The sequence below is a fragment of the Danio rerio genome, chromosome 5, assembly GCF_052040795.2.
Source record: "Danio rerio strain M-AB ecotype USA chromosome 5, GRCz13ab, whole genome shotgun sequence".
NCBI classification, from domain to species: Eukaryota; Metazoa; Chordata; class Actinopteri; order Cypriniformes; family Danionidae; genus Danio; species Danio rerio.
The window spans coordinates 26,694,543-26,720,284 of NC_141025.1; the positions used below are offsets into that span (position 1 = coordinate 26,694,543).

The 25,742-nt window shown below is 35.2% G+C and overlaps 2 protein-coding genes across 12 annotated transcripts in view; one reads left to right on the forward strand and one right to left on the reverse strand.

Moving 5' to 3' along the window:
* Nucleotides 1–13,235, reverse strand: part of tmc1 (transmembrane channel-like 1) — a 30,801-nt gene extending 17,566 nt beyond the window's left edge. For all 6 annotated transcript variants that reach the window (NM_001441499.2, NM_001441498.2, NM_001441497.2 and 3 more), the window contains 3 exon segments: nt 3,119–3,149; nt 11,553–11,762; nt 13,072–13,235. In NM_001441499.2, the coding sequence (NP_001428428.1) occupies nt 3,119–3,149; nt 11,553–11,574 (53 nt within the window). In that variant the 5' untranslated portion in view covers nt 11,575–11,762; nt 13,072–13,235.
* On the forward strand, nt 11,792–25,310 carry zfand5a (zinc finger, AN1-type domain 5a). Of its 6 annotated transcripts, none has more exons than XM_087251609.1 (6): nt 11,792–12,269; nt 14,775–14,933; nt 18,002–18,104; nt 18,206–18,309; nt 19,203–19,334; nt 23,932–25,308. In XM_087251609.1, the coding sequence occupies exons 2-6, from the start codon at nt 14,777–14,779 to the stop codon at nt 24,078–24,080; spliced, it is 645 nt and encodes a 214-aa protein (XP_087107735.1). In that variant the 5' UTR covers nt 11,792–12,269; nt 14,775–14,776; the 3' UTR covers nt 24,081–25,308.
* The last annotated feature ends 432 nt before the right edge of the window (nt 25,311–25,742 follow it).

Below are 25,742 nucleotides of genomic sequence, written 5' to 3' on the forward strand. Positions count from 1 at the left end.
ACCCATAATATAGTCATTAAGCTGTGAAACATTTTTTCTGCTCTTTTATGCTTTATTGAACATAAATAATCATACACTGAAAGAACACAAAGACTGATGACCATTAAATAGCATTCCAAAGCATTTTAATTGGGATTAGATTAGTGATATGAGCCAGAACAGCTGTTTAAAAATAAATTGCATGCTTGTAATAGCCTATCTTTTGCCGTTTATAATGACGTGATGTACAAATATTTTTCCTTTGGTGAGTGACAATTCATTTTATAACACATAGCTAGTAAGTTAACGTTTATAGGTAATTTCAAAGGAAAATTACTAATAGTTTGATTTTTATCTCACAGTACAGCTAATATTTTACCTGCAACTGATAGCCAAGATGCAGAGACATTTACGGTATGCATTTTTTTATTCCATTAACTTTTAGGGTTAAATAAAAACACAATATAGCCTAAAAATAAACAAAGTTAACGTGTGTTGCTATTAATGCATAAACTTGTTAATTTCAACCTAAGTGATCGTGTTTCAAAAACATTTAAAGTTAAACAGCCCTATTTTACACTGTCGGCCGGTTTGTAACCTACACGGTAATAGTGTGGTGAATCTCCTAAGGGAGATATAAGAAAGAAGGTGAATTTATCTTTGGATCATCTCCGGTTACAAGATTTTTTTTATATAGTTAATTAAATTATCCATTTATTGAATTTTATTAACGTCTGCCCCAACCCTAAAACCAACCCTCGCACTGGCAGTGATGTAAAGTCAGTACTTATTGTAAGGTAGTTGTATTTTTGGAATAATATACATATAAAAATATATAAATTAAATATTAACATACGTTAACTTCCGGCCTCAGTCAGGGACGTCGAGAACCAAAGATTCGATTCTGATTCTAAACAATCGACTGAAAAAAATTCTAAACATTCGATTTGGGCTGTTATGAGGCGCTGAATTTTCTCTTGAGCTCAGACAGCTGATGTGAGAGCAGTTGGCCGTGAAAGTCATGTGCATCATTGCAGCGTGTCTAGGTCTTCGCGGGTTTTTGCGTACAACAGCGGTTCCCGCCTTGGGCTTTACGTGTCTGCTGCTCCGTTATGCTGCGGAATGGCATCCGGTAGTCAGTACTGGCCTGGCTGGCACCCGGTTTACTCGCTGCACTCCCTGGGAAGAGGCGCCCGTGTACACTTTGACAGTGATTACTAAAGGCTCCAGTGACTCTCATGGAAACACTGGAAGCCGCGATCGACAAATGCAGATAACAATCCCTGCAAATTGATATCTCGGAAATCATGGAGGCAATAGAGAAAAAGCAATCGCAAGAGGAAAGGGGACCAATGGAGAAAACCAAAGGGTAACGCTTTACAATAATAGTACATGAATAACTAATATAATAATATATCAATTCAACATTACATCATTTTGAACCAATGATGAGGTGTGCCACTTATGCCCTAATCATAAACTTTAACTACAACACAAGTCACATGAGTTCATGTGTGAATAATAGCTACCTCAATTACTTGTTAGTTTATGTTTGTTAATTATAGTATCGGTTAGCATTGTAGTTTTAGGTAAATGTAACTAACATGAACTTGTGACGTGACCTGTTAATGTATCTTTTTCATCACTTTACTTGGAGGGGCACATTATCATTTTCTTGAACTGTTGTGTTTATAGTTGAGCACATCCTTCTAGTGCAGGGGTGGCCAACCCTGTTCTTGGAGAGCCACCTTCCTGCAGACTTCAGTTGCAACCCATATCAAACACACCTGCCTGTAATTATCACGTGGTGTTCAGGTCCTAATTAATTGGTTCAGGTGTGTTTGATATGGGTAGCAACTGAAATCTGCAGGAAGGTGGCTCTCCAGGAACAGGGTTGGCCCTGTTCTAGTGCATGTTTACATTGAAAAACAATAGAAAAGTGTTCTGTCTACACCAAACAGAACAGTTAAAACTAGGTTAGTGCATGCCTTAACTCATCGTTAGTTCATAAAAAGTAATAGTAGTTTACATTTTAGTACATAAATATTCAGGCACTGTTATTGTAAAGTGTTACCCATGTCATATACAGTAAGCATTAAATAGGTGACATGATGGCACTTGGTGAGCACTCATGAACATCATGAGTCCTGGTTGGGCCAGGAGACCTTTCTGTGCAGAATTTTCTGACTGTGGGTGCTTCGGTTTCTTCAACAGTCCAAAGATATGCAGTGTGTGTTCTAGAGAGTGTGTGTAATCATATATATATATATATATATATATATATATATATATATATATATATATATATATATATATATATATATATATATATATATATATATATATATATATATATATATATATATATATATATATATGCCATCACTCTGTCAGGCTTTTCAGGACTTCAACAAAAAATCATACATGCTTACTTGTCAGGAATAGCCACTCAATTCAGCCACACTTATTATTAGATACACTTTTGTGTTGTCAGATGATACAGTCTAATACAGGGTCATGAAAACAGCCTGGAATTTAAAAATTGAATAATAATAAATAATACTAATGGTAGAGGGTGGAAGTTGGTGATGTCTGCAAATGAGCCCCCTCTGTGGTAGGAGGTGGGAGGGCACAGAGGGCCTACATTGTGCAGACTTTTAAAATCAATTAGTAGAATGAACAAACATTTTAATTTTATATCAGTTCTTCGCCACCATGACTTTATTTAATCAACATAATCTAAGTGTACATTACATAAGAGAAGCAATGCAAAAATAAAAAGCAAAGCAGACAATGTCACTCTGCTTCATATTTAAAGCAGCTATTATACTAATTGCCTTTGTAATGATATTCTGGTCTCAAAAAATGAATGTTTCAAGACTGTTGAAATCTGTCTTCTTTCCATTCAAGATTTTTAACAGTTCCTAAACTGTTTTCTGCAAAAAGAGACTCTGCATTTTGACTGTATAAATCATCCTAAACAAAAATGGACGTCCATTTCTTCAAAGATATCAAAATATTTCTTCAATGATTCTTCACCCGAAAATGTTAAAATTTTACAAAGAAAGCTTTACTTTTATGAATGCTGAGTTAATGCACTTGTGAATGTCAACTAAGTCAGGGAAAGATATAACCTTACCAGGAACAAGTCTTCTTGATGATTCTCTTTCCTACAAAAGATTAAAAAAATATCATATAAATAAAAATGCATAGTGAGACCATGTTGTTGTTTTTTTATCAGTTATTATTATTATTTACAGTGACCTAAGACTGCTATCTAAAATGGAGCAAAATATATTTATGAGGAGTATTTCAGATATTTTCAATTCATTATTTTTAGTTACAACTGCATTATTAATCTACAATTTCCAAATTATTCCTAATTTTCAGGGATTTGACTGTCTATAAAAACTTTCACATGCAGGTACAGTTTGAATATCATTACTATGAGGTACTATAATATTTAGCATATACTTGATATTGTGTGGAACAAAAGAATATTGCTACAATAATAATTAATAAAAAACATTACATTATGTAACAGACTAAATATGATGAAATGTATATATTTACTTATATTTCTATTAATATTAATCTAATTAGTTAAATTAAAAATGTCCCTAAATTATTTCTTTTGCCTGATTTTGAAACAACCAACTGTCGTGTGCTAAACCTCCCTAATTTGGGACCAAATGGTAACTGCTCAAATAAAATGGCCTTGAACTTTAAACTAGCTTAATCTGCCCTGCAATGTGACTGGGTAGATTATTATACTACTTAAGAGCTATACAGTGCCAACAATGTACAGTATGTAGCAGAGCAAATGCTCCCATATGATAAAAACAGAATTTCTAGAGGCATCTCCGGAGAAATTCATTTGAAGAAGATAGATTTTACTCGTATATGCCTGAGGTGTCCTTAGGGAGTGAGCTGCACTGAATGGAAGAAGCATAGAAATAGAGGTATTAGAGTTGTGGAAAAAGAGTGTATAGCCTCTATAAAAAGATCTTTATATGCGGCCATATTTATAGTGAATCTCATTAAGAATTTTTATTATTATCTTTGTCGTGTTGTGCCTAAATTATCCCAGCTGTATCTAATAATGGGTATTAAAGCCCATTCACACCAAGGATGATAATGTTACCCCTACAGATGTGCAGTGGAGATCAAAATTAGAGAACAACCTATACTTCCTGAATTTTGAGGTAACTTTTAGTTCTGTTTGAAGCTGTCCAAACAGGAGTAAAGGAGTTTTATTAATGTTGAGAGTTAACTTCTGAATATCCTGAAGCACAGTATAAAAACTTAAAGGGATGGTTCACCCAAAAATTTTAATTCTGTCACCATTCACTCAAAATTCACTTGTTCTCAAACCTGAGTTGTTTCTTCTGCTGACCACAAAGAAAAAGTGATGGGAGTAATGAGTTAGAAAAGTAAAGCATTACAGAAATTATGTTTTCTCTGATGTAACGCATGCAGTTAATGATCATTTTTTTCGGTAATATTTGTCTCGTTACATGTCAAAGGAAAAAACAGTAAGACCACAAGCTCTATGTTTGCCACTTATGTGGACATACCTACAGCAGAAATTATAAGATTACAGGATGTAAAACTGATGATTTTGCTGAAATGTTTATTTCTGATAGATGGATTTTTCTGATAGATCATGGACCGCATAAGCTTAATCAGTATGGGTTTATGAATTCAATTGGCCAAAGTACATTTTCCAAATTCCAAAATGCAAAACAAGCAATCTAGGCTCTGCAAACTAGGTTCAGTCACACAATGCCAAAAAGACATTGAATTAAATATAGCTAAATATCATTACAAAAAAAACTGAGATATATCCCATTCCACTTTTTTAATCAGAACTATTTATCACTGCAAGATGTCCTTTTAAAGTTCTAATGATTTTAGTACCTTATATTTCAGCATGTGGATATTTCTCAGGCAACACTAAAAGGGCACTTTTTAAGTGGTGAAGCACATAAGAGGTATGGGAAAATTAATTTCATAATTACATATGCATGTAATTACATTTTTACTTTTTAGTAGCTAAGTTATGTCACAAATTTTAGGTCCACGATTGTTTATAATTTACTTTAACAGTATGTGTAAGATATCAGAGTTGTTTTATATGCAGATGAGTATCTTTTGTTTTGGAAAAATTTACCAAAACCTATGTGGTTGATTAAAACAGAAATCAATCAATTGAAATTGTGGTGTGATGTAAACAAATTGTCATTGAATATAAATAAAACAAAGGTTATGTTATTTGGGAAATTAAAAAGTAGTCATAATTTTTATATTATATAATTAATTTATATTTAAAAATTGAAAATGAAATAATAGAAAGAGTATATGCAATTAAGTTTCTTAGTGTTGTATTGGACCATAAAATTAGTTGGAAACCGCAAATAAGTAATGTGATATCAAAATTAGTGAAAACTGTAGCAATAGTGTATAAAACAAAATTTATCATGGACAATATATCATTGTATGTATTATATAACACACTTATGTTGCCATATATGTATTATTGTGTTGAAATTTAGGGGAATACATGTATAACTCACGACCCTTATGTACAGTGCAGAATGCAAAAGTAATTAGACTGATGAAAAATGTGGGGTATTTGGAGCATACAAATCTTTTATTTTTTAAACTGTAGATACTTAAGTTCAATGCTTTGGTTAAATGTAAAACAGCACAATTTATGTTTAAAGCTAGGAATAAATTATTTCTGAAGTACATACAAAAGTTTTTTGAATAATGGCAAGTGGGATATAATCTGAGAGAAAAACTCAATTTTAGGAGGTTGAAAACAAGGACCACTTTAGAAAGTTTGTGTATGTCTATAAGTGGTGTAACAGTATGGAACAGTCAAGAAAAGACTCTCAAACAATGTCAGAATATTAATCAATTTAAAAAGTTGTGTGTATATATATATATATATATATATATATATATATATATATATATACTTACACAACTTTTTAAATTGATTAATATTCTAATTAATAAAATAAGAAATAGGTTTAGGTAATAGCCGAATGATGTGTGTGGTAATAGGGTGGGAAAATAATAAGCTTGTGCTTCATCCTGCTCCATTTTCGACCATGTTGAAATGTATTTTATGTTAAAGAATGTTTATGTATGAAATTCCTGTTCGAAAATAAATAAATCAAATCAAATGTATAAGAGACTGAAAGACTGGACTACATCTCATTGAAATTATTGTAAGAAGGGGTAGATTACAAGTGATGGTTAACAAAGAAATGTGAAAGACTCTCCAAACCACTAAATAAAAAACCAAAAGCGTTTGTATTCATTGCCATTCACATCCTGACCACCCGATGCCACTAAAGATACACATTTGAGCTTGTTCTACTGAAATGAATGAGCAATCTAGGGGAATTCAAATGATGTCAGGCTACATTCATTGCTTGACCCAGTTCTTCGGCACATTACTCAGTCAGTCAGCAGATATTCATGTTTATAGAGTGTATATGCAGAAAATGTGCCACTAGTGTCCTGTTAGTGTCATTCTGTTGGCCTACAGTCTATATCTGTACTTGTACGAGAGCTGAATTGTTTTTCTCGGCTAAGTTTAGCAGCACCGTTAGGGGATTCCTTCTTCTGAGAATCGACAACAGCCTTAACTGTATTCTGAGCATGTATACTTCACTCATACACTGACACACCTTTGATCAGAGGAACATGAAACGTTACCATTTTTCCACTCGTGTCTCATAAAAATGGATATTCAAGTTTGCTTAAACAGTAGAGCACTACTTTGGACTTTATGATCAGTGCAAGTACAATACAGATTTCAATGAGAACAAAAAGTGCTGTTTAGCGTCAACAGACGTGACTAAAACTATGAGCTGGCAGCTTTGTTTTGATTTGTGATTGTTGTGAGTCACAGTCTAACCACATTACAACGTCCTTTATGTTGTCATCATTCTTAGCCACCCTCAGGTAATCATGTGATCTGAACTATTAGCTGCATTCCATTACTCTGAAGAATCCCCAGTCAGGATATTTAATACACTCTGAGTAGATGAAGGTGTATATTTATAGAAGGGCTGGTGCCCTGTAACTCTCACAATTTCATTCAGGCTGTATTCTTGGTACTGGAAAGTATTTTTGGATGATTCATTTATGTTGTGCAGTCCTCCGTGTCAGTTTGCTTAAACTCTTGTGACAGGGCATGTTAATACTAAGCCTATGATTATATGTAGATGAGTGTACGTCTAAAATGTGAAGACAGCTTTTTAGTGTCACATTGTTCATGTTTGTGTACATCACGTTTCTGGTAGAGGATTACATATCTTCACACTCAAGAACGCTGCTGGACAACTTTCCTCTGAATTTGACTTACAGAACCAAAATGTGAAAACAACTGTAGCTACAGTTTGTAATAATAAGAGGATTTAGTCGCCTTTAAAAGGATAAATTCAATATATTGTCATATTATACTACCTTAATGTGATTGCTGAAGTCATGTTTAAAAATATCTTTATGAAAGAGCAAACTGAAAACAGTGTCAGAATGCTGGGTACTTTTGAGCTAATTTTCCCTTTAAAGAGGCAGTAGGTTTTAAAAAAAGAAAGCATGCTTGAAACAACTACAAGGGCAGGAAGAAGCTGTCAAACTAAAGCTGGGCAGTTGCAGTATAACGGTTTTGATCAAAATAGGTTAAAATAGCTCATCTTAAGTAATTAAAATATGTTCTGTCAGCCTAAAATGCTACTAATCTGGCATTGCTTTACTGGTAGTAGTATCACCTCCCTTCTGTGTTATTTTGGTATCACTAAGATACAACAACAAAAATGGTTGCTGGTTTGAGCCTTGGCTGGGTCATTTGGCATTTCTAAGTGGAATTATGTTTTCATAGTAAGTTCATTATAAAATGCTATATATATATATATATATATATATATATATATATATATATATATATATATATATATATATATATATATATGTGTGTGTGTGTGTGTGTGTATGTATATATATATATGTGTGTATACACACACACACACACACACATATATATATATATATATATATATATATATATATATATATATATATATATATATATATATATACATACATACATACATACATACACACACACACACACACACACACACACACACACACACACACACACACATATATATATATATATATATATATACACATATATATATATTTATATATATATATATATATATATATATATACACACACACACACATATATATATATATATATATATATATATATATATATATATATATATATATATATATATATATATATATATATATACACACATATACATATATATATATATATATATATATATATATATATATATATATATATATATATATATATATATATATATATATATATATATATACATACATACATACAATTTACCATGGGAAACTATATTGTAATACAGTCTGGTATATTTCCTTTGGCCCACCGATCAAGTTTAGTTTTTGGCCCTTCACAAGAAAAAGTTTGGGCACCCCTGGCCTAAACAAAGCAATATAATATTCAGTCACTTCTGTGTATTTCAGTCACTTCTGTGTATATATGTGTATTTATGTGTATGTCGTGTATGATGTGTATGTTGTGTGTATGACTTGTGTGTATCACTGTGGACGGCAAAACAAGAATCTCATTGTAGAGGGAAACATGTTTCCTTACTGTGCACATGACAATAAACAGTTGAATTGAATTGTTGAATTGAATATATTTCTGTTCACTATGTTCCATTAACGATGAAACAAAGGCACATATAACTGAACCATTTTCCAAGAACAGTATCCAAATCACATGCAAAATGCCTAACTGGTCCATAAAGAGCTGTTATATGTATAAGAAAATCATATTGTATTAGATATCACAAAACAGATATCCTTAGAGTTTCTGCAAAATGCATAATAAATGCATAAGCTTCTGTGTGCTCAAGGATCAATACAGATAAGGCAACATTTATTGCACATATTTACTTTGGGGATGCTCTACTGTTATCTATGCAGTGTAATAAAAATGCAAAAATCACATGGTGTTTCTTTGCTTTGTTCTCTGGGCTGGGATCTCTACTTAAGCCCTGACACAACAAAAACACTAGTTTCAAGGTGAAACGTGCCATAGATTAAGCTTGTACGTCATGTTTGCTCACACACATCACATGTATAAGAACACACACACACACACACACACAAATACAGTGCGACTAACCCAAACTCAAACTAGTTCAGGCAGATTTATTTTCCCTAAAATTTGCTGTTTTTAAACTCGTCCCCCTCCTCCACCTCTTTGAACTCTTCTTCTCGAAAACAACCAGGCGGTGTCTGCCTCTGCTCATGTGCGAAGCCACCCTCAGGACACACAGAGTTGAGTTACACCACCGAAAGGAATCTCTCTCTCTCACATAAGCTTGAAGACTCACGGTCGGTACAGTTCACGTGAGCTGACACTGTAAGTTATGAATACAGTGAAAAACACATGAGCTGTCAACCTCTCCATGCACAGAGGTGAGGAGGATATGAATGACTTCCTAGAAAAAGTTAAAGCCTACAGCAGTTTTTGTTCACAACAGCAAAGGGTTCGGTCACACTTAGTTCTGATTTTCTTAGCATTGCCTTTTTAAAATCCATGTGAAATCCAATTTAAAGCAATTATTTTGCTAGCACACATTGTTATTCTTTAGGCAAACAACTCATCTGTATAAGTTAATCCACTAAAAAACATGCATACTTTTTTTTTGGTAATTTTAAATCAAAGTCTGATCATTTGCTTCCACATTTGACAGCTTCAGCCACAATATACTAATCCCCACCCCTCTTACTTTAGTTTGCTTCAAGAGAATGATGGACAAAAAGAAAGCTCCGTCCCCTACTCAATATTCAGTTTTAGTTGGAAGCACATAACATATTAAGGTAAAGTTGGTTTTATATTCACACATTCGTTCAGTGACAACTTGTGACATGCACCATATTTTGTTTACCATGTTACTTTGATTATTTGGTCTGAAATAACATGCAAGTATGACTTAAAAACAATATCAGCACTAATTGACTATGGATATTGTTGTACTCTGATAGTCATTGGCTGTCAATATGATTTAACTATTTAGAATTTTCAAAGAATACATTAATGAAAATATATTATTAAGGAGAAAGTGCGAATGTGCGAATATAAAACCAACTTTTCCTCAATCAATAACATACTGAAATAAAAGTCTCAGTGACTTCCAATTCACACAGACTTCAAGGTCAAACCTGAAGGTACAAAAAAAAAACTTGTATGTTTTATCTTTTTTTGGAACTTATCAAACAGCCAAAATAATGTGGTGGGTGATGTGGCTAAATCTGCATGCTGTAATTGAGTTGAAGTTGGTTTTATATTTGTACATTCATTAATTTTAACAGTCCCTATATTGTTTACTATGTAATGTTATAATTTTGTACTAAGTCATAGATTGTAGATAGTTGTTGGCTGCTAATATGATTTTACTATTTAGAATTTTCAAATAAAACTTTTGTGAAAATATATTATCATTGAGAAAGTCCAAATGTATAAATATTTAACCAACTTTACCTCAATCATGCTGCATGTGCATACATTATGGTACTTTGTTTAAGTTAAAACTAGTAAAAAGCTTAGAAATTGTGTAAAGGAGACGTAACAGTGCTAATAGGAACTCCATCTCACATACAAATGAAGATCTGCTGTAAACAAACACGTCTCATTTGGTTTGAATGTGAGAGCTCAATGTTCTCATTCAAGTCCCAAATCTAACACAAACCCACAGTATTCGCCATAGTTTTGTGGCTCTCATTTTCTGTTTAACTCCTTTCATGTTTAAGCATATTAATGCGAATTTAAATTGAAAACCAAAGCCAAACATACTGTTGGCCAACACATAGAGCGTCCTCTAAGATAGTGGTCAAACAGGAGACAAAATAAATGACTTCCTTTTCTTTTTGTTATAGATCACTTCAGTGTGGTCATGTCATTGGCCCATGAACATTACCTGCTTGTTATTAAACTATTTCATAACTGTAACAAGAGGCAATTCAATCGTAATCTAATGTTATAACAGCTATCATGACATTATGTATCAATATGCAGCTCTTTTTGGATTTTCTGAAGCTATAGAATTAAAAATGTAAAACAGGAAATTCTCAAATACGCTGGGACCATTGTTTTTGTTTATATGCCTCAAAATGGTCTATATGACTGACCAAAACATTTTGTATGCATTATTACCAAGTGTAAAGAGGGCTTGTCAATTGTAAACACACCCTAACATGCATCACTGTGTAAATGCACCATTTGAGATGCAGTTCTCTTGCCACCTTTGTAGTGTAAAGATGGCATTAGAGTGTCAACAACGCATGCCAAATGTTGTGGTGTCAAAAGCAAAAAAAAGAGCTGTGAAATGTAAAAACAAATGAAGGATAACAAATTGATCATTGTTAGCCACATTAAAGGAGGCTAATAAAGTTAGTGTATCATTCATATCACACAATAAATACCTATTAAACGTCTCCATTTCATGAACCTGTTTACTTTGTGGGTGCCTTCAGTCTTCGGAGACTTTTATCAAGAAGGTATGATTTCGTCATCGTGTAGGTGGCAATCCTTTAAAGAGGATTGTTTCTTTGACGAGCACACCCCGCCCCGATAGTCGACTGACCAATGAACAGCTCCCAATATGTGATGACATCATCAGCAACTCCCCTTTACTAAAGAAGGAAACAAACAGAGTGAAAGAAGAGAGAGCTCAGCAGCGAAGGGGAAAGGAATTCACTTATTTACATCACCGACACAAAGCCTCGAGAGGACGACAATCTCCCTTTCGAAGAGTTCCTGTTCGTTAACCGACCGATTAGATTATAAAAGCCTCCAAGGTAAGCGCAACGACGTTTGTTTGAGTTTTATTTTTGCTGTAACCGCGAGAGATTTGACGCTGTGATCACGAAAAGACTGGCTGACCCCGAAAAAAAATGAGAGATTAACGATTATCGATTCAGGACGTGTAGCTCACTTGGTTAAACAGATCGCTTGGACGTATAAAAGCCAGGATTATTCGAGGATTTTGGTTATTTTTTCGGTTTGACGGGTGGTTCCCTAAAAAAAGAAAAGTGAACCAAGTTGTCAGCAGCACCTTCACGAACATCACAAGCCCCAGAACGTGACTCGCCTGGGCTCAAAACAAAGACCCGGTCAATCGCTAACTTTATTTTTACTTTGTAAGTACGTCGATTGATTTGTCGTGCCTCTTGTTTATTTAACGTTACTTTAAGTAACGTTGACTAAAGTACATCGGTGTTTTTTTAAAACAGAACCCCATCAAACGGATTAATCGTATCTTCGTTGTGCTGTGGACTGTTTATTGTTCAATCCTGTCCGTATTTTAAGGAAATCTCTTTTAATTTGTGTGTGTGCGTGTTTGTTGCTATGTGGTACTAGTTACTTGGTCAAACAACTGGCTAAGCCTGTTAGCTTTTTGTTTCAGGCTTGTTCAATGGACAGATTGTCTGGAGAGGAAATCCTGGAGCAAAAGGACAAAGAAGGAAGATTAAACAAAGCCAATGCTGCTCTGTAGTTGTGGTGTTTGCAATGTGTTTGGATGTGTCATGATATTTAATGTCTTGCTATTTTTGGCTGTTCTAGTTCAGCCTGTCCTCTAAAAATCCACCCAGTTTAGTTTGAGAGATTCGACTGTCTACCTAGATACACACGAGCCCCAAAAATGCTGTCTAGATAGTAAGCTCGGTTGGTTTTGGGGTAACGTAAACGTTACAGCCACTTGTTTACATCGCGGGCAGGACTGTCCTGTAAATGGACTACTCGGTGACCTGTAATTCTCGGTTTAAAGTTATGTTAACCGCCAGCAATTACTGACGAGCGGTTATTGATCAGTGTTGTCTGTCAGCTGGTGTCGGTGCTCTCTGACTCGCATGGTTGAACACGTGAACGCTGTCCTAACAGCTTGTATGCTGCTTTTGCTTACAAATAAAAGATTAGAGATGGAATGTCTTAATGTCTCACCTTTACTGCCTCCTGAAATTGCATATCACGCTTGACACCCACTCATTTGGTTAGTCATGGTTTAGTGGGGGATCTTGTGTCGTGCCGTTTCATGTGTGGAGTAATCAGGGAGTCAGACAGGCGGATTAGGACTGGAGAGAGTTTACTTCCGTTTGGATGTGGTTGAGAATAGATGCCGTGGAAGTCGGTATTAGTCTGGTCATTTGGTTGCCTTGACTGTAATTACTCTGTCCTGATGAGGGTGGTTGAGGAGCTTGTGTCTTTATTTTTGGCTGAGATAAAACAAGGCCTTTTAATTATAGAGGTATTTCCTGTGTGTTCAGGCTTAGGCTCTGGAGAAGTTTAAACCCTTCAGCTTTAAAGCTGCACAAGGGTAACATTTGGCTAATTGAAAGTTAAACGCATGAAGATATGAATTGCACTTTTCATGAGTTATTGACATGTGAGCAATTCCAGCGTTATGGATGTGACATGTGAAAAATATCAATCTTTATACATTTTTTATATTTTAAATGAGAAAAAATAAGCATGCGTTATGGGTGTGACAAAAAAAGTGAGTTTACAATATACAACAAAATCTGTAGAAATTCTGTGAATCAAGCTGCACAACCCAAAAGAAACAATGCTAATCAAAAGGATAAGAGTTGGCTCACTATAGAACAAAAAGAATTGATTTGATTTTCTTTGACATTTTTGCATTTATGAGGAAAAAGCTTCGTTATAGATGTGAAATCTCTCCGTTGTGAATGTGACAGATGTGAAATTGCCACTTGTGTGACTTTGGTAAACCAAATATAATTGTTTGAAAACAAAGACATGTTTGAGTATTTTAAAGCACTGTAAAATACAAGCTTACACAAAGAAACACAGAAACTGTTTTGCTATTTCGGCGAAAACTTAATTTTTTTCATGTCAAGGTTGACATTTGCATGGAATTGCTACATTTGGGCAACTTGGGAGAAAAGTTCCTTTGTTTTACTACATGGAGCAGGTTCTGGCATCATGGGTTCCACCATGTTGCGGTCACATGACCAGCTAAATTAGTTACTATCAATTTTGGGGGTGGGAAAGGAAAGGTGTTTATATATATTTTGTAGTAGTTATTTTTGAAGTTAATCTTCTTAACCAGTGTTAAGATGATAAATTTAGAAAGACTAGGGATGTAGCCTTGAGAGAGAAGTATAAAATGACAGATAACAAACTTTGTTTATTTTCTTCAAATCACCTTCAAAGTTTTACCTGTTTGTCACCAAGAAGTTTTTAATACTCAAAAATGTGTTTGCATCATAGCTTATACTTTATATTTATTTTTAAAAGTACAGTTGATTCAAAACGAACATCTTTACATGCATGTATGTGTTATACACAATGGCAGTGAAACCTTTTCACCCTTTTTAAAATGTGTCAAAAGTTACTGAGACACCTTACCTGGATTTAACATGCTTTCAATGAAATTAAAACCAGCTTTGTAAACTTAATATGATGCGGGCACCAAAATGGGACGTCCTGTCTTTGACCCATGTGTTCATACCCACACTGCTAACGGGCCAGACAATTTAACAGCTAGTCTTGCAACAAAAACCTGCTCAATGCACCTTTAAAACAATGATCTCCTCTCCTCAAGCATGTAAGCTGAAGACAATGCTACCATTGTTAACAAGACCACTCTTGTCCTGTCTCCGTTTTCCTTTGTGATATATTAGCAATGGCCCAAGAGACAAACCAGAGCCCCGTGCCTATACTGTGTACCACAGGCTGTGGTTTCTATGGCAACCCTAGGACCAATGGCATGTGCTCGGTGTGCTATAAGGAGCACCTGAACAGACAGCAAAGCAGTGATCGCAGTCCCATGAGCCCCCTGGGTAAGTCACTCTGAAACATTAACCTGCTTGTCTAACCTCCTGGGTAGTGCTCTCTATGGTTACAGACCACACAAACAACATGGTTATACTATGGTATAAGGGCTCTCATTCATTGCATCTCTTGGAGACGGTGATTTTATAATTGCTATAACAGACAAGAGTTAGTGCTTGTTAGGCATTTCAGACCCCACCAGTACCCAGAGATGGCATGCTGCTCTGAGGCTATGTTTATACCAATGTGTTTTCATTTTATAATGAACAACCTTTGCTATGGGCATACGGGCATCCAAAGTACTCTAAGGTTTTTGACCCTTGAAGACTTTTGGAAATGTTGCAGACCCCATTTAGTCTTGAAAACTCAGGTGAGGTGAGTCCATGTAGGACCAAAATGCAGACTTATGAAAATGAAGGTATGACTTCCTGCATTGGCCTACTGATCGAGTCTTTTGGATCATTGCATATCCTTCCCTGATTCATCAAGACCCACTCAAATGACCATTACACTGAGTTTTGTTTGAAAATTCTTTTTTAAATTTTTTTTTTGACACTCACATCAAGTTAAAAAGCAGCAGAAGTCAAATATAGGTGTTTTTGTTTGTTATTCATGTTTGAGTTTACACAAATACTGTTGTATGACCAAATATGATGCTCAGCCGAGCATCTTGCACTTACACAATATACTATGGTATTGCCAAATTGGCCTGAAAGCCTGCAGTCAAACTTTTATTAGGTCTGGTTGCACCAAATGATTGCTCTGCCAAATTATAATGTTTTAAATGGACATTAGAGCATGAGTGAAATCCAAAGCTTTGTTTGCATAAAATATTCACAATGCAACATTTGGTTGCCAAACTATTATGAAAACGGTTGTCTTCGTTCAGAAAGAGTGAAATCCAAAGCTTTGTTTGCATAAAATATGCACAATGCAACATTTGGTTGCCAAACTATTATGAAAACGGTTGTCTTCGTTCAGAAAGAGAGCTCTAATTAAATTTGGATATGATGAGGGTCAAAACAAAGCAAAAATATGACCCGATAACTGTAAACAATCAGCATGCTGGTTTATACTGCTTCCAGCCATAGTCAAAGCACGGTCTGAAGTGGATTTCACACCAGACACAGAAAGTGCTGCACTATGAAACCCGTTCGTTTCAATGCACTATGCAAAGGTTGGTTTGTTGCTGTGTTGACCAAAGTGTAAGATCTCAATTAGATCTCAACATTGCCCTCTGTGGTAAAGCAAGCAAAGTCTTGACAGGATATTTTTATGTCATGGGTCTTAAACTCGATTCCTGGAGGCCCGCAGCTCTGCACAGTTTTGTTCCAAGTCTAATCAAATACAGCTAATGCAGTGTTCAAGTCTACTATGGACTATTAAGCAGTAGAGCTGCACAATTAATCGTAAAAAGATTGCCATCTCGATTCGACCCCCTACACGATCTTAATCCAGCATCTCTACGATTCTGTCATTCATATTTTCAAGTTCAGGAGAGAAGCAACAGTGGCCGCACAAATCTTCACATTGTTTTACATACATATTTCAGCAATGTGAAAATAAGTCGCATGCTGTATTTATAAGATATAAATCACCTAAAAAATATTATTTATTTCTATATGTAATGTATTTGCGACCGCAAAATCACACGTGATGTGAGCTGACCGTCAGCTGTTACCAGAGGCCGGGTGCGCGCACACCTCTGAATAAACTAATGAAGTCTACTTTAGTAAACGGGACCTGCATATGCTGTGAATAACAGGTAATAAAGTTGTAAATAACATTCAGTTTGTGGCACAGAGTGATCGTTCGGGAGCCGCGCGGGAAGTAAACCGCTCTTAGTGGTGAAAATGAAACTGAAAGCACTGTGATGCGAAATGTAGCTGACTGATTCCAGCCCTAAAAGTATCCAAAACCCGCCGAAATGCAAAAATACCCACCCAGTCTTCTGTATTCAAGAAAATCACATCATTGACAGATTTTAAGCAGAAAATGACAGATTGTAAGCATATGTCTCAAACACAATAATTCAACATCAGTCTTATCAGCATTTAATGACCAGGACAAATCTAAAGACTGTTCAAGTCCACCATTCCAAGTATATACAAATTTTAGCAGTTTAACCAACAGTACAGCTACACAAAGCCTATTGCTGTTTTACCACATGTTTGAGAATGACAGTAATAATAGCCCACTCATATTAACCTTTATTTAACATCTACAGAATCGTGAGAAAATCGTGATCTTTATTTTAGGCAAAAAAAAATGCGATTCTCATTTTATCCAGAATCGTGCAGCTCTATTAAGCAGGTGTATGTTGGAGGTGGTTGAACCTCAAATATGCCAAGCGATGGCTCTCCATGAATTGAGTTTGACACCATTGTTCTATGTAGTACTTGTTCCTGCCGCTTGCAATATTGTCGTGGTCACGCTGGTAAAAATTATGCCTCTCCACTCGTTCTCATCAATAGCATGGATCATTTTGTTGGCGTACGTTTCTTGAAATCGTTAAATGAAAGGAGTTCAATTTATACATATTATAATATTTGGTAAAATAATACAGGTACAAAGCAGTTTTGATTTTTGGCCAACTGTATCTAGAATTTCCAGTTTCAGTCCAGAATTTTAATTTCAGTGTATTTTTAGTAAAAATGTCTTTTTGAGAAAAAAATGTTCTTAATAATTTAAATGTTTCTTTTCTCCATTTAATACTAGTTAACAACATTTTTAAGTTTATAAACAATGCTGTCATAATTTGTTTAATATACTAATTGTTTATCGGCTGCAATATTGTGCTACAGCCATGTAGATATGGATGAATACATTTTCTGAAATGGCAGTATGGACGAAGATTGTTTTCATTATAAGAAACTGTCTAAATGAGAATTCACTAGTGTAAACAGTAGTTTTCAAGCCTCATCTTTTGGTTTCAAGTCCAGTGTTGGGCCTGTCCCTGAGGAACTGTAATAAGCTACTCTTGTTTTATGGGCAGCACTTGTTTTGTGTCACAGACCTTTTGTACACTGTAACACAGCTGCACCTGTGTGATTTGTGTCTTTGTGTTTTGTTGAAGCAGCTGGCAGTCCCTCAGCAGAGGCCTCCGCTATACAGAGACTAGAAGCCAGCATAAACAAAGCAGAGACCTTACCTGCACCCAGCACAGAAACCATGAGAGAGTGAGTTATTCACGTCTTTTCCTGCTCCATGTTTGAATGATCACCTGTGTTTCACGAAAAGCCGGTGTGTGCTCAGACCCAACCTGTTTGTTTTTTTGTAGAAGTATTCCTTCAAGCTCCTTACCGGTGACACAGAAAATGACTGAAATGAGTATTTCCAGAGAGGAAAAGGCCCTCTCACCTAAAGCAGAGACAGTCGAACCAGGTAATTGCAATAAAATATGATCAATTGTATTTGCATTTTGTTTTTTGGCCAAGTGCATGCAGAAGTTTCGGTTTAGCCCAGAATTTTCTGTGCATCCACATTAAAATTGGACTATTCCTTACATTTTTTCCCCCCCTTTGTTTATTATGAATACTCTTAAATGTTTGTTTTATTAAGTAGCTATATGTATAAAATTCTATTTTATAATTGATCTAGTTAGTAATCATTGAAGTCATATAGCATAACAAATTATTTCTGTACAAATTGAACAAATTACTTGTTCTGACATGTATTCATTAAAAAAAAGGCTCAAACTGATTGTAAACTTAGACTTAACTTGCTTAAGAGGTGACCAATATAACAATTCCTTTGTCTTATCATCATATCTGCAACCCTTCAGGTGTGCAAGTGTGTTTATTTACAAGACTATCTATCTTCAATGTGAAAGTCAAATGTGAGGCAGTGTGGTGTTTGTGGTCGATGGGCCTTCAGACAATAAGCTCCATTTGCTTTGTTCCTCTTTGTAACTAAATGGACTTTTCTGCTGATTGCTGAAGTGTTTCAATATGCCTTTGGAAGTATTTTAAGACCATCATTCTTTAGACAGATAACACTTCTATTGTCAGCCCAGACCCAAGAGCAAGCAGAGCCATCTTTGGCCCTGCTCCAGTTTCAATGTGAGCTGTTTACTGATGACAGTCTTGAATTTATGCAGTGTTAAGACATTTGGGGTTTGTGGCAGAGCTTATTTTAGGGATCAGCCCTTTTAAAATTGCGACCATAGTCATTTTCTTTTAAAGCCTAGAAATCGGCCTTAGACTGCTTCCAGAATGCACCCATGCCATATTGCAACGGTTCAATTTCAATCATTTTACTTCCCTTTCTTCCCACAGTTATAACACAGCCCACCTCCTCCTACTCCCCCATCCCCGTGGCTCAAGCCAATGATGATGCCAAGAGTCCAGATTCCTCCAAACCCAAGAAAAATAGATGCTTTACCTGCCGGAAGAGAGTCGGCCTAACAGGTGAGATCTTTTAAGAAGAGACTTTAAAGGAAATATTTTATATTGTGAATCCTTCAAAAATAATAGAATTTTTATCAAAAGTAAACCATTTTAGAATTTATCTTGTGTATTATTTAATGCTGTTGATGTCTTTTTATTGTTATATATATTTTAGGGCTGTCAAATGATTAAAAAAATTAACGTGATTAATCACACTTTTTTTTGTAAGTAATCATGATTAAAAACGAAACAAAATTAATCATGATTAATCACAAAAAGCCGTATTTATTACAGAAATAAAAACACAGCCATGTAAGTGACATTTCAATTTCAAAACAATCCATGCCAATAACAAAAATGCTTTCCATGTTGGATTCTTAGTGGACTACAAACACACACACACTCACTCACAGACAACCCACGCAGTGCCGGTGAGCTAGAGGGATCCCTTCAGATTCATCAACAAGCACGATCACGCTCATCAAATTTGCTTAAACTAAGCGTTCTAAAGTATGGCTGTATTTCACAAGCAAAGATTCTGACACACCAACGTGAAGCAGACGCTTTACAAAAGGGAGAAAACGCTTCACACTTAATGAAACATTTGAGGGCTCATGGGCTCAGCTTAGGAGGAAAAAAGGGCTAAGATAATCTAAGATAATACTGATAAACAGTCAACCATGTAAACAGTGATTTTTGATTACCTTAAAGGATCATGCGAATCCCGAAATGTTTTTTATTTCCGTTTTTGTTAATTCCATTAAAACATCCTGAATGAAAATATGCTGAATGAAAGTGAACTGCTGAACTGTAGTTAAAGTCTAAATATTAAAAAATGAAACACGAAATTATATGAAACTCTGTTGGAAATGCAGGTTAGCCTAGTGATGCCACATTAATTGCTTTATACTGAAACTTTTTCTGCTAAAAGCACTTCCTTGGTCTTATCCATATTTATTTGCACGTTAAACACACGCAGGGCCAGCGCAAGCTGAACTGGCACTCTAGGCAAACGGCAATCACGTCGTTTTATTCGTAGTGGATAATTTTGTGAGGACCAGGGGGTTCGCTCACTATTCTGCTGCCCAAGGTTGCCTCTATGGATGTGCCAGCCCTGAACACACGTCGGCCACAACTGGAAATAAAAAAAACTGTGTTATTTGCTTTTTTTAACGCGTTAAATATTTGAAATTAATCACGTGTGTTAACGAGCTAATTTTGACTGCCCTAATATTTTTTTTCTGTAATTAAAGAAAACTTATATTTATGAAATGTAAATTTAGCTGATCAGGTTTGGCAATGAAATAGCCAGAAAAGCTGACATGGCAATAAATTCATAACTCTTGATTTATACCAATAAAAGGATGTCAAATTCTTCCCACAGAGATCAGACCCTTTTATATGTGGGGTAATTATTAAATAAGTGGCATTAGGAGTGGAATACATAACAAATAATAAATTGTATGAAATACATCCTGACATTTCAAACTGATTTTTAATACCTTTTAAGGCAAGATTTGATCGAGTGATTTTTATCACATCATAATGGACATGCAATGCTCACTTATGATTGTATTGCATAAAGGTGAAGACCTCACTCGGTGATTGTTCTGCAAAATATCTCTTACTGTAAAACAGTAATGTCTGCCGAAGGTTTTTTTTTTAATGAAGTAAACTCACTTGGAGATATAGAGCAAGATTTACCAGTAAAAGTTTTATAATTTTATAATAAGATGTGTTATAATAATAAATTAATGTTATAATGTCTTATCTAATTTATTTAGTTTATTTATTTGTTTTTATTTAATGAATTGTTTTAACCAAAAAAATAGCATTTATCGCTGACATGGCATTAAATAAAAATATATGCTCTATAAATTAAAGCTTAAGGTGTTTTGTTACAGTGCCTTTAGAAAAATCATCATAATACCATGTGAAAGTCTATACCTTTACTCGCATTACAGTCTGCTTTCAAAAGACCTTCGGGATAAAGTTGTAGAAAGGTACAGGATAGGAGACGGCTGTAAAAACCTTTCAAAGGCTGGAAAAGTTATTTGGAATGTGATTTAATTTCAGGCTGTATGACAGTAATTTTTCAACTGTGTATGATAATTTACTATAGGGACTGTATATACAAATAATGTAATCTTCATCATCCAAAATTAGAAGATATTTCAATTCCTTTAATTAAGTGGTTGTATCTTGCTAGCAGAACTGTGTTTAGAGAACAAATTAGAAAACAGCAATGATTGTAGCTCAATGACTGATTACAACAAACATTTCTGAAGGTTAATCCAGTCATAAATTAGCAGTAAATATGCAGGTCCTCACTCAAGATGCTGTATGGCTGGACAGATCCTTGCTCTGATCAGTTATAAACTGAAGAGCAATTACAGTTTCAGCTCTGAACTGGGTGCCTATTGAAATTATGTTCTTTCACTTGCCTTTCTGGCCGACTTGAATGTGTGACATTTTAAAGATGCAACATTTGAGAAATCACAGATTTGGGACAACTGACTTTTGTCACGGATGAAAGGGTCATCCATTTGACCTTCATCTAGAGAGTGCTGTCGGAAGGTTTCAGTCACTTGAGAATGGCTCGCTTTCTTCCAAAGTGTAAAGTTAAGCTGCCAATTACAGGGATAGTTCACCCAAAAATGAAAATGTACTCCCCCTCAAGTGGTTTCAACCCTTTGAGTTTCTTTATTCTATTGAACACAAAAGAAGTTTTTTAAAAGAAACCTTTTGTTAGAAACCTATAACCATTGACCTACGTAAGAGGAAAAACAAATACTATGGAAGTCAATGGTTACTGTTTGTTCCTCGTAACTGGCTTGCTTGTTTTGGGACTTGTGGAGCTGCGCATCAATAGATTTGCTCTTCAGTGTTTGGATTTTCAAAAGTGAATATTAAACCACACTCAACTGAACCAATTCTAAAAACTAAACTGACAATTTCAATTTACTAGAACTTCTATGTTAAGCTGTTTTGACACAATTTATTTGAAAAAGCACTATAGACATAAACATGAATTTTAAAAAAAATGTAATTGAATTACTGGTTTTCAGTATTTTTTTAAATATCTTCTTTTGTGCTCGACAGAATAAAGCAACCCAAACAAGTTTGTGACAAGTGGACAATGACAGAATTTTCATGTGTCGGCTGCAATATCCCTTTAAATAGGGTTTGTGGGATACATAAGGAAATTACCACCATATAAACATTTGACACTAACAACTAGGAGGTGTCTGAAAGTGTTTCTATTTTTGACCAATGTTCAATGTCAATTATCTCAATTTTTATACTGTACTTCAGAATATATGTAACTCAAAAAATATACCTAAAACTACTGTTAGGATGACTTTAACTAGGACTAAGCAGTGATTCTGAGTTTGTAATTGTAGATTGCTCTCTAATTTTGATCTCCGCTGTATGTCTGTAGCTATGTTTTCATCCAAAGTCGTGAATTAAATTTATGCGCATTCCCAACATTGGATCGCATGAAAGACATGAGAATAAAGCAGCATTTCCATCCATTGATTCAAAGAAAACAAATGGTCACTTTTTAATTAACTGACGCCAAAAGTAAAAACGGAATTTATCGAGGTAGGAGAAACTGCATGAATCTCTTACTTATTTAATAAACGACTTGCGCCTCAAAAGACAAATGCAGACACGCTATGAATGCATAGTGGCGTATAAAGGCATAACAAATGGAGCACACATACTCTTGACAGTTCTGGAGGTAATTATTAATAATATAACAACACTAATACTGAGATGGTTAAGGTGTTTTAAATGACCAAAACAACATTTGAGATGTTTTATATGTTCAGTCTGCTGGTTTGTCCATTCACACACATTTTTATCATCATATGATCTCTAGCTACGTTTTAATCCACCTATTTTATATAATAAAAAACGGTTAAAAAAACGGTTAATGAAATGCCAAGATGCGTATAAACTACGATGGAAACCATTTAAAAAGTCATGTGATTTTGTTATAAGAGATCATGTGATGATAAAAATGTGTGTGAATGGACAAACCAGCGTGCTGAGCACATTGTAAAACATCTGAAATGATGTTTTGGTCATTTTAAAACACCTTAACCATCTCAGTATTAGTGTTATTATTATATTAATTACCTTCAGAACTGTCAAGAGCATCTGTGCTCCACGTCTCATGCCCTTCACGCAGCTTCTCCTACCGTAGCAAATTCTGTTTTCACTCTTGATATTTGGTGCCAGTTAAACAGGGATTATCAATTTTGATCTTTTTGACCCATTGCATGGAAACGCTGCTTTATTTGAACATCTTTTATGCAATATTCCAGTTATGTGCATAAATTTAATTCACATCTTTGGATGGAAACATAGCTTCTTTTAACAAAATCACATACTGCATTTTGCTTGGTAAAAGTGTTTCCACTTTAGTGTCAAATAGAAAGTTTATCCTACTCAGTTATGCGCAGACACTTTTAATGCACAATTTTCAAAATTAATGCGCATCTTGCCGTTTCCATTAACAATTTTTATGAGAATCTTCGAAATGCGCATAAAAATAGGTGGATGAACACAGCTTGTGATCCGAGGCCTTATGCTTTCTCCTATTTTGCAGGTTTTGACTGTCGATGTGGTAATCTGTTCTGTGGAATTCATCGGTACTCAGACAAGCACAACTGCACATACGATTACAAGGCGGAAGCCGCCGCCAAGATCCGCAAGGAAAATCCTGTAGTGGTGGCCGATAAAATCCAGAGAATATAAGCTTTTACCCTTTTCTCCAAGAACACTGGTGGATTAAATGGACTTGAAAAACGGACTCGTGTTTTTCGATCACCTTAAGAAGAAAATGAGAGAACTGTACCGTCTGAGGCTCATGCATGAACGAAATAGCAGATTATTTTTGTTTGTTTTCTATTAGGTATTAATTTCTTTCGGATTTGTTTTCTCTTCTCGCCGTGGTGTTTTATGCTAGTTATTCTCGCATATTCTTTTGTTTCCTAAAGCATAGGACACCTTTCAGGAATTTTTAGCTGTTATTATTGTTATTGTTTTTTTGCCTGTTCTCGCCCTCGTGCAATGGGAGTGGCAGATACTCTGTGCCAAACCGTGGCCGTGTAGTTTCTGAGTCTTCAGCCTTGTTATGAATGATGGCAGGTTTGTCAGGAGGTGCGTCAGAGCTCTCGCTGACGATGTGCGCTGCATGTGCTGGTCTGTTAAACTGCAGTTCTACAGGAATGTAGGGCCGCCCAGTCGTCAATGCCGTTCATTTAGCATTAACTTTAGAATGTGAACTTGCTACTGTGACATCATACCTTTTGAATGAACGTATGAGACTCATCGGAAGTCCTTTTTTTAATTACTATGTTGTTGTTATCAATTCGCATTCTAGATTCAACAACATCCATTTTGTCTGCGTTTTAGTATCAGAGGTCTGGGAGTTTTATTTTTGTTCCTTTTGTGTGAATGTCATGTAGACTTTTTAAAATAAGGCTGTGAGGTGGTACAGTCCTTTTCTGTGTGAGTGTATTTGTGCGTACGGGGGGGATTTTTTGCGCACAGGCCCTTCTTCCTGTTGTCAAAGTGAGATGAGCTAACCCTCCTCATTAGGTGCATTTACAACACCGCAATAGTATACGCATTGATTCAGACCCGAGTCTGTGAAACGTTGGTTCTTTTCGTCTCTTTTGAAATGCACCCACAATGCACCTGTCATTTTGTGTGTGTGTGTGTGTGTCTGACTGCATATGTTAACGTAAGCGAGTCTGAGTGCATGTATTGTGTATATAAACGTCTTCTGTAGGGAGTGAGGTTTTCTTAAAAGCAAATGTATCTGTTGAGAGTATGTTTGAGGTTTGTTTTCAGCCTTTAGTTATATGCAAATTTGTATGGAAAACACCTTGCTATGTTCATATTTATGTATTGCATTTAATCCTTTTACCTGGCATTAAAGAAAAAAGTATTGTAAATAAAAATATACAGAGAGAGAAAATGTGGCATCCTGTTCTGCTGCTTGTATTATTGTTTAGAGGGAAATTTTCAACACGGTGCATATAGTTAAATTTAGGTGAGTGATTGACAGATGCCCAAAGCTTTTCTTTTTATAGACAGAGTTGAAAATAGAATAGAGATTTAGTAATAGAAGGTCAAGGTCCCAGTTGTTCTAGCGCATTATACAGAGCATGTTTTTTTTTTTAAAGGGCACCTATTTTAAGAATTTAGGATTTTTGTGTCTCCAGAATGTGTCTGTAAAGTTTCAGCTTAAAACACCCATCACATTATTTATTATACCTTTCAGAAGTTTGTCATTTTCTGCTCTGAACATCTTGTAGCTGTTTTTGTTGCCTTTGCCTTTAATGCTGGCTTTCTCCACCCACTGTTCCCACTTGGCTGTCGGAGTGTTTCCTCTTTCACACTAGCAGCGAC